The following is a 9,555-nucleotide window of genomic DNA, read 5'->3' on the forward strand; positions in this document are numbered from 1 at the left end:
GGGGGGATGGCTTTAAACTGAAGCAGGGTAGGTTTAGACTGGATCTAAGGAAGAAATTCTTTCCAGTGAGGGTGGTGAAACCCTGTCAGGGGTTGCCCAGAGAGGGGGTGGGGTGGAGGCCCCATCCCTGGGACCAGGCCAGGTTGGCCGGGGCTGTGAGCAACCTGATGTGGTTCAAGGTGTCCCTGCTCCTGCAGGGGGGTTGGGCTGGGTGACCTCTGGGGGTCCCTTCCAACCCAAAACATTCTGTGATTCTATAAAAGAAGTCATGTCCCTAACAAGGAGCATGACACTCTCAGTTGGATTCAGGTCTATCAATGCTGCCAGCTTCATGACACAGCACGATGGATTAAGGGCTGAAACACATAACTTGCCTTTATGGTTGCCAGTTGCTGCACCTGCTAGCTTGTCAATGTTTACAAGTGAGACCCCTGGAGTTTAAAACCCCTCACAAATGTCCACGGAGAAGATGAGGAAAGCTGATGGCATGCAAAACACATGCACATTACTCAACAAGATAATGGCTGCAGCTAAGATCATCATGCATAAAGAAAAAGCACCAGGTTTTCAATGTAACCCCGAATTCCAGTGAACAACAACAAGAAAACCTCTGTCAGGTACCTTCATTCTCCACGTCATCATTCATGAGGCCTCCAAGCCACCTTTTCCATTCTTCATCATCTGCAGTATTGGGATCGTACATATCAGGGGTGATATCTGGGGCTCGGAGCTCAGCCTCCAGCTGACCAAGAGGAACATCCTTCAGTGGTCTCTTCGATCGGGTTCGGAAGGCAATGAGGCTGTCTTCCAGAGACTGAAAGGCGAAGGAAAAGCACAATGAAATTCCAATGTCTCTGCTTTTCTCAGTTTCTCTGGCAGCGGGGTTTTCAGCCCAGCCAAAAAAGTCCCCTACCAAAAATATCAAATTCCTGCCAGAAAGAATTATTTACTTTGGTAGTCTGAGAAAGCAAAACTGTCATTACTCTTGCTATTAAACTATTATTGCTTATAAATATATTATTGTTCAATTATCGCATGCTAAACGCTTATCTGCTACCGAGGAGGCAATCTCCACTTGCAATATTTGATTCTTTCGTGTATGTTTTACTCCGTTTGCCCTCTTCTCTATCTGAAATGAATCTTGAGCAGCAGCACAGGCCTGGTTCTTCGTGACTCCTCACCCTTGCCCAGTACCACAGATCGGTAACATTCTTCTCATTATTAATAGGAAATAATGGCTCTCTTTACAGCCAAGCTTCCTCAGGTGCTAACAGTACACCTGCCTGCAAAACACAACTAAGCGGACAGGAAATCTTTCAAAAGGAAAACCATTTTCATTAGTTATGGAAATGTCACAGAATTGCATTTAACAGTCAAAACAATGGCAGTGACTTATGAGCCTCAACAGAAAGTGTGCTTATGATACAAAAAACTAAAAGCGTAATCACTAACAACACTTTACTAACAGCTCCCTCTATTCTCTCACAGAGCTGGCATCCTCCACACTGTGGAGATTCACCTTATTGTTTAAAGTTATAAAAGGAGAGCAGAATGTAGTAAAAGTAACAGCAGAGAAAACCAGACTCAACCTAAAACCACATCCCCCAAACCAGTACCTGGTAAGAATCCATGCATACTGGGCTCGAAGCCAATTCTTCATCCACTGCGTGCAGCTTCTCCATGAACGTGCTGTCTTTGTTTTGCTTTGGTTTAGGAGGTGGTGGAGGGCCCATGGGAACCACTTCAGCACTAATGTGTCTAACAACAGGTGGAGTAACCTTCTCCATCTAATTAAAAAGGCCTTTGCGTTAAAAGGTTTTGTTTAGAAGATAAATTTCCAAGGATAGAATAAGTCTCTTTCTGTTTGACCAGAGTCTAGCACAACAGAAGTGAGAGAAATGCTTCACAGAAGGAAATGGATTCTTCACATTGCACTCACTTCGATTTTCAGAAAGTACAAATAAATTTACTATTCAAAAGACTTGCAGGAGAGCAGACACTCGGAAGATTTGAGTATCGGTCTCAACATTACTAGCGCTGATAAACCTGACCACTAGGAACTGCGGCACGTTCCCAGCCCTCCCAAAAACAAACCCATGGTGAGTAGAACGTGGAAATATCAATACATTATCGCTCCTTCCCCACTGCCAGTGCAGTCACTTCTCTCATTCTCACAGTCACTTTCTCATTCTTGTCTGCTGACCCTCAGCTCTTACCACACTGCACATACTCCTCCTACTGATTTGACAGTGCACACAGCGCCCCCAAATACCTTCACACTTTTATCAAAATCACTTTCTCCTCCTAAGCCCAGCACAGAAAGCCAATTCTCCTGTGCTTCTCTCAAAAATAATCAGAAGAATAATGATTATCTGAAGAAGAGCTGATTGTTTCCATTGCCAGGGCTTTTTTAAGTACTTGTGTTTATTTTAGACTAAGCTCTTTCTGCAAGGGTTGCACTTCACTGCTTACGCAGGAACCGTTGCAGTGTGATGCCAAAGCCACACAGCACCTGTAACGTCACCGCGGCTTTAAGCAATAATATGTATTTTTGCTTTTGCATTAATAATTTAGGAATAATGACTGAAAGTTGTTTCTAAAGAAAGCAAAAGCCCTCTCGCAAGTTCACCTCGCAGAGCGTCCCTCCCTCTTCATCAGACGATCGCCTCGTCCTTGATCGTTTTGCTCCCCGAGGGGAAGAAGCAGTGCTCTCCACATCGCTTTCCAGTAAGCTCTATAGTGCAAAAGATGCAGAATGCAATCAAACAATCATGCCACAATCAAACACCGCTTCAATTAACATTCCAAAGACTCTTTTTTAGCCAAATCAATAATATAGCATTGCAGAAAGGTTACTAGAAGGTCCGGGACAACTTACAAGTTTTCATGTGTTAAAATAAAGAGAGCATTCTACTGCCTCAGAACGCACACAACTCCATACTGAACAGATCTTCATACAAGTTGCATTTACCTCTTCCGCAGTCTCATCCTCATCCTCATCATCAGGCTGGTATTCTTCATCAGATGAATCATCCTCCTCAAGAGGAATATCCACAAACTGAGGAGGCTGCAACAGAAGAAAGGTGACAACTTTTTGCAGGCAAGATGAAGAGGTGGACTCTAATGGTGTGCTACCAGATCAAAGATCTCTAACTGAGGAAATACCCCAAAGCTCAGAAAGGAAGACTACTGAAAAAGGCTGAAGAAACCAAAGGAATTACTGAAGTAAGACTCGTAAAGCAAAGTAAGTGGTTTGAAAAGGTGCAAGAATAGGCACAAATGATTTAGCACTTATGTGATGGAAACACGGCATAAGCAGACACTGTCTCAAATACATGTTCCCGGTACTTGAATGGCCACTGACTCCTGCTACACCACTGAATCCTGCCTACCCTAGGTAACAAATATTTTGGAGCAGGCAGAGCTCAGGGGAAAAAAAAAAAAAATTTAGATCCAGGCTGCATTTCCAGGTGCTCATAAAACATAAAAAACAGTCCCAGGGAGTAGCACCTCACAGCACGAGGCCTGGGCAGGGGCATTCACTATCAGCAGTTTCACCCATGGAGAGGCTGCTGCAGTACAGCATGGGAAGCTGGACCACCCAGAAGAAAAGACCCCTCCTTATGGCACATCAGCACCTCATCATGTTCTGTCTTCCCCTGCAGGCAGCTCTTTTGGGCCCTCTGCGAGTGCTGCTATGTTAACTGCCTTGTCCTGCCTTGTTGTACACCCTGTTTGCAATGCTCCTGGGTCACCAATAGAATCACAGAATCACAGAATTGTTTGGGTTGGAAAAGCCCTTTCAGCTCCCCCAGCCCAACCGCTCCCCTACCCCTGCCATCCCACCCCCAAACCCTGGCCCTCAGCACCGCCTCTGCCCAGAGCCTCCTCTCAGGCAGTTATAGAGGGTGATAAGGGCTCCCCTCAGCCTCCTCTGCTCCAGGCTGAACACCCCAAACTGCTCCTCGTAAGACTTATGCTCCAGAGCTCTCCCCAGCTTTGTTGCTCTCCTCTGGACATGCTCCAGCAATGCAACGTCTTTCCTGTAGTGAGGGGCCCAACCCTGACCCCAGCAGTCGAGGGGCGGCCCCCCCAGTGCCCAGCACAGGGGCACGGTCCCTGCTCTGCTCCTGCTGGCCACACACCACTCCTGATCCAAGCCAGGATGCCCTTGGCCCTCTTGGCCACCCAGGAACCCTGCTGGCTCATATTCAGCCAGCTATATTCCCAACATGCTAGACACGAGCCTGCTCCACCCCTCCAAAAGAGCCCTTGCTCAGCAGGGTGCCTCTAGTATGGTCTCAGATTTCCCAGCAGTTCACTTACCTTCACCTCATTTGCCTTCTTAATTGGAGAAATATTCCATGTTGGAATCACCTAAAGAGAGCAAACCCACTTTAACTGCCTCTGAAAAAGCACGGTGTTGCACAGCTTAGGTAATCTATTAAATCAAACTTGAGTACTTGAGCTCAAGGCCTTGTTCTCCAAAGCAGCCAAGCAACAGCAGACTTCAGACTAACGCCTTCCAACCCTCCCACGTGATCACTACAGGCAATAACTTCAATATAATGGATACTGTCAATTCCCTGCATACTCTGACCTGGTTCTATTCTGCCCATCTAAAAGGTTTTAACTTATTTTTTAATAATTTTAGCTTTATTTTTTAAGACTACATCACATAAAAGCACATGTTGCACTTCTTTTAAAAGATCCAACAATCAAAACCATTCGGGTAGGGGGAGGGTGCAATGGTAAAAGCAGATGACGTACTTACCACTCCTTTCTCCACAACTTCCTTCAGTTTAGAACGAGTCATTTTGGGCTCCTGAGAGTTTAAGACAAGACAACAGCAACGTATTCAGCTATTTTCCTTAACTGCAAACTTTCCCCCAGTGACTCTTTACTACAAGACTTTTCTCTTTTTTTTAATTTGTTACCTTTTAGGCATGACCAGAGTGACAACAAAAATAATCCCCCATAATTCTGTTTCATAACTGACACTCATACACAGACACTACTCACTCCATCCGGGTGGCAAATCTGGCACTGAAACAGAAAATACGGTGCTACCTATTCTACCTGTTCTCTCCAGCCCACATCACGGACCAAGACGACAGCTTGGGGAAGGCACCACACGTTTAGAACTGAAAAACCAAACTGAAAAAGCTTTTTACTTACAAACAAAGGTATATCTTCTGTCTCGCTGATGGCTGCTTTCATCATGGCAACCACATGCTCATTTGTGATCACCTCCTACAGGAACACACAAAAAAGCATCCTTTACATTCTGTTTGTTAAAAAGAAACATGCTCAAGGTTAAAATAAAGTAGTTGGGAACATGACGGAGAAATATTCAGTGGATAAGATACTTTGTAATTATACTATAATAAAAAAAGATTGTTCATTGATCAGGCAAGAAAATAGAACACAAGCACAGCAGCGATAAAAACATTTGCATTACATTCTCTGTGAACACTCTACAGAATAAATTTCCAGTAGAAGGAAAGAAAATAGTTGAAACGAAAGCCCACACCAGTTTCCCTTCCCTTGTGTCACGTAATCAGTAAAATGTGCCAGTCCCAGCCACACGGGAAATGCTGCTGTGAAGCTGCAACACAAAGAAAACCCTTAAGCACTCACAGGCTTCCAAAATAGCGTCTAATTCTCTAGAGAAAGTACGTAATAATCTACTCTTCGAAACATTGTGCTACATCATTTCAGAAAACACTGTATATATTTAAAAGAAATAGGGGAAGGCAGAAGAGAGCCAGTATTGGTGACTACATTTTCTGAATGCCACCATAAGGCTCCAGGGAAGGTAGGCGACTGCGAGATATTTACAGCCCTTCCACAGCGTCTTGTGACAGAGAAAGGCGTCAGTTTATGGCACTTGCACAAAATCAGCTGGCCAACCTGCCCAAAAGAATCGTGGCAGTCTCCAGTTTGCAACAGACATGGCAAAAAGAAAAAACATCTGCGATCCTCTGGGTTAGAACAACACTAGCTTAACCCCATGCACCAGGACAGGCTGGGGGCTGACCTGCTGGGAAGCAGCTCTGCCCAGAGGGACCTGGCAGTCCTGGGGGACGACAAGGTGGCCATGAGCCAGCAGGGTGCCCTGGTGGCCAAGAAGGCCAAGGGCATCCTGGGGTGCATCAAGAGGAGCATAGCCAGCAGGGCGAGGGAGGTTCTCCTCCCCCTCTACTCTGCCCCAGTCAGACCCCACCTGGAGCACTGGGTCCAGTTCTGGGCTCCCCAGTTCAAGAAAGATGAGGAACTCCTAGAGAAAAGTCCACAGGAGGGCAACAAGGCTGATGGGGGGACTGCAGCATCTCCCCTAGGAGGAAAGGCTGAGGGAGCTGGGCTTGTTCAGGCTGGAGAAGAGAAGGCTGAGAGGGGATCAACATGTACCCATCTTAAGGGTAGACGTCACGAGGACGGAGCCAGACTCTTCCCAGTGGTGCCCAGCACCAGGACAAGGGGCTATGGGCACAACCTGAAGCAGAAGAGGTTCCAGTTGAACGGGAGGAAGAGCTTGTTGACTGTGAGGGTGCCCGAGCCCTGGCCCAGGCTGCCCAGGGGGGCTGTGGAGTCTCCTTCTCTGGAGATCTTCAACCCCTGCCTGGATGCTGTCCTGTGCCCCCTGCTCTGGGTGAGCCTGCTTGAGCAGGGGGGTGCGACTGAGGTCCCTTCCCACCCCGGCCATCCTGGGATTCTGTGATTATCTTCCATGCTTTTGCTTGAGACATTAATCACTGATTAATAACCAGTAAGCTCTGTTCCTGTCAGAGTAAGATCTCTCTGATCTCCCACAAACGGGCTAAAGCAAACCTAAGTATGTAAAGTAAAACAAAGTTTTACATGGGGGAATGCAATGTTGCAAAAGAAGGCAGCAACTTGCAGCTTACTTAATTTGTAAGCCTGTTGCTGGCTTATTCCTATGAGAAATCAGAGTGAGCTGCAGCTTCGAGTTAAGAGTCCAAGAGCCCCTACAGCTCAGCAAAGAAATCCTATGAAGATCCTCCCGCTGTGGACAAAGATCAGCAGAATTTTCTTAGCACTTTGGGTGTGAAAGTCCAAAGACCAAGTCACTTTGCCCTGCTCTGAGGTTTTTGGAAATCTCTTGGGTTAGGGGAGCTTCCAGAGAGTCACAGATGTTCTCTTGAACTTCTGGAGGTGGTGAAGTAGGACATACACCAAGGATATGGCTTTATGAACGGGGTAAAAAGTGAGAAAATTATTATCTAGAGTCAGTAAGTTTAGATCCTCAATCTCCTTGACCCCATTATCTAGACTTCAGGTAATTTCAAGGGCGTCAGAGGGAAAGCACAATTTTTGATCCTGTGGGACAATAAATCCTATTGCTCTCCAGACCCCGCTCATGGGATAAACTGAAATCTACACCTAATATAGGTATAGAATTAAGACACCGCTGTGACAGCACAGGTATTCTTCTTGTACTTCCTTTCTAACTGGGAGTTGTGTGATGAACTAAAAGGTTGGTTGGGGTCATTAACTAAAAGGAACGCGTTTCTGTCAGCACCACTCAAATTCCATCAGGACTTTATCATGAAGCAGTTTGCTCGAAACAGGAAACTGTGAGTTCACAGTCTACATCTCTTCACCTGGAACCAGAAGCAGGCATTTTGGGTCAATTACTCCTGCTACTGCTATTACGGCACAGTAAACCAGACCCATTCGCCATTGTAAATAAACACAAGTCAGGGATCAATACCTACTAACAAAGCCGGGTCCAGGTGACTTATACATACATCACATAATTATCTCTTTATAGGTTTTTTTATAGGAGACCTTAGGATGTGGGCACCTACCGAGCCTTCCTTGTTCATGAAATCAAGTGCTACCGTCATTACCACACTCGGGCCTAGACCACACTTGCATAAAAAGCCGGGCACTTCCCCGTTCCCTGTCCCACCACACTCACATGCAGGATGTTTCGCACATTGACAACTGTCAGGTTATGCTGTTTAGCTCCATCTTCTAAGGTGCGATCAAGGGTATCATCTAGCTTGATGTCACAAGACAAAGATCCCTCCTCTTCCTGACTCTTCCCTTCTCTTTTTCGTTTGGTTGCCTTCCTCCTCCTCTTCCTTCTCTCAATATCCTCTCCATCTTGCTCCTCTGAAAATTAATAAAAATGGAATCTAAAAATTCAGATACTTCACATTCAGCACAGTTCAAGTTTAAAAAAAAAAAAGCAACACTTCTGCAGACACCAGAGTGGCAGCAGCTTTCCAACAGCTGATAAGGAAATCACCCAACTGGAAATGGCCAGAAGAACCAGAAACAGTCTTTTGAATAACAGATTCAAATTCTGCAGGACCCGCGTGAGTCACATCAGTTACATATTTGCCATCTCTACTAGACTCACCTTACAGAATGGTCTCAGCAGCCTTTTCACACCCTTGCCAGAAGGAGGTGTTTTAAATGTGCCACCAAGATTAAAGCAGCTGCAAAACTCCGGGCACTGTACAGCAAGAGCAGATTACAGTTTCGGGACTGAAAGTGCTTCCCAAGTTTTGCTGACTCAGGGAAACAAACGAATCATAACTTCCTCTGAAGGAAAGCAGTGTTTTTAGTAACCGAAAATTGCAGAGTTCAGCTCCAGCAAGTTTCACTTGGATACCTGTGGTTTATTTAGCCACTGAATTACAGAGCGCAGGAGGAAAACCTAAAAAAAAGTTGCACCTAAACAGCCCCTGCTGTGGTGTACACAGTTTCAGAGTTCTGCATCTACTGTATCAAACCACAGGTCTGTCCCTTGCACAAAGCTTACCCAATGGAATAAACAGCCCCAAATCCTCATTTTTCTCATCAGTCTGCTGGGGCCACTCACCAGCTCTGGTGTTCTTCAATGGCTTCATCACAGTAGGATTTCTAACAGCCAGCTGCAGAGAACTTCTCACTGGAGACTCCTGCACCGCAGACTGGTTTTCAGTCAGATACGGATCTCTCTGCGAATTCACTTCCAGCTCTGTATACAGCTTGGGAGCTTTCCCTGCAAACAATATAGGCTAAGTTATGGTCGCACAGACACAGTTGCGTAAGTTTAAGAGGCTGCTGCAATCACAAAAGCTTATTGTGACCCATTCAAATCTGCTAAATCAACAGTATGAGTCTAACCTAGCCTGTGAAAGTGATCCAGACACACTGCGAATGCTGCGGCAGCAGTCCCATCCTGCTGGGAACAAATCCAGGCAAAGAGATCCCCACCTCCAGCTGTTTCACTCTTAGAATCATAGTACCATGGAATGGTTTGGGTTGGCAAAGCCCTTTCAGCTCCCCCAGCCCAACTGCCCCCCTACCCCTGCCATCCCACCCCCAAACCCCGGCCCTCAGCACCGCCTCTGCCCGGCTGTTAAATCCCCCCCGGGCTGGGGACTCGACCCCTTCCCTGGGCAGCCCCTTCCAGCCCCTGACAGCCCCAAGGGGAAGGAATTGTTCCCCATGGCCAACCTCACCCTGCCCTGGCACAACTTGAGGCCGGTGCCCCTCGTCCCATCGCCCCTTCCCTGGGAGCAGAGCCCGACCCCC

The 9,555-nt window shown here is 46.5% G+C and overlaps 1 protein-coding gene across 4 annotated transcripts in view; it reads right to left on the reverse strand.

The window, feature by feature from the left end:
• GON4L (gon-4 like) overlaps positions 1-9,271 on the reverse strand; it is a 32,567-nt gene extending 23,296 nt beyond the window's left edge. For 2 of the 4 annotated variants that reach the window (XM_035903932.1, XM_035903935.1), the window contains exons 1-9: positions 8,798-8,987; positions 7,946-8,142; positions 5,179-5,253; positions 4,775-4,825; positions 4,327-4,377; positions 2,972-3,067; positions 2,630-2,734; positions 1,617-1,787; positions 622-814 (exon numbers count right to left, since the gene is read on the reverse strand). In XM_035903932.1, the coding sequence (XP_035759825.1) occupies positions 622-814; positions 1,617-1,787; positions 2,630-2,734; positions 2,972-3,067; positions 4,327-4,377; positions 4,775-4,825; positions 5,179-5,253; positions 7,946-8,142; positions 8,798-8,885 (1,027 nt within the window). In that variant the 5' untranslated portion in view covers positions 8,886-8,987. Of the gene's footprint in view, positions 1-621; positions 815-1,616; positions 1,788-2,629; positions 2,735-2,971; positions 3,068-4,326; positions 4,378-4,774; positions 4,826-5,178; positions 5,254-7,945; positions 8,143-8,797; positions 9,020-9,144 lie in introns of those variants that run through there. The other 2 variants (XM_035903934.1, XM_035903933.1) reach the window with 2 other exon arrangements.
• Between the last annotated feature and the right edge of the window lie 284 nt (positions 9,272-9,555).

Source organism: Egretta garzetta, unplaced genomic scaffold (genome assembly GCF_000687185.1).
Source record: "Egretta garzetta isolate BGI_Z169 unplaced genomic scaffold, ASM68718v1 scaffold141, whole genome shotgun sequence".
NCBI lineage: Eukaryota > Metazoa > Chordata > Aves > Pelecaniformes > Ardeidae > Egretta > Egretta garzetta.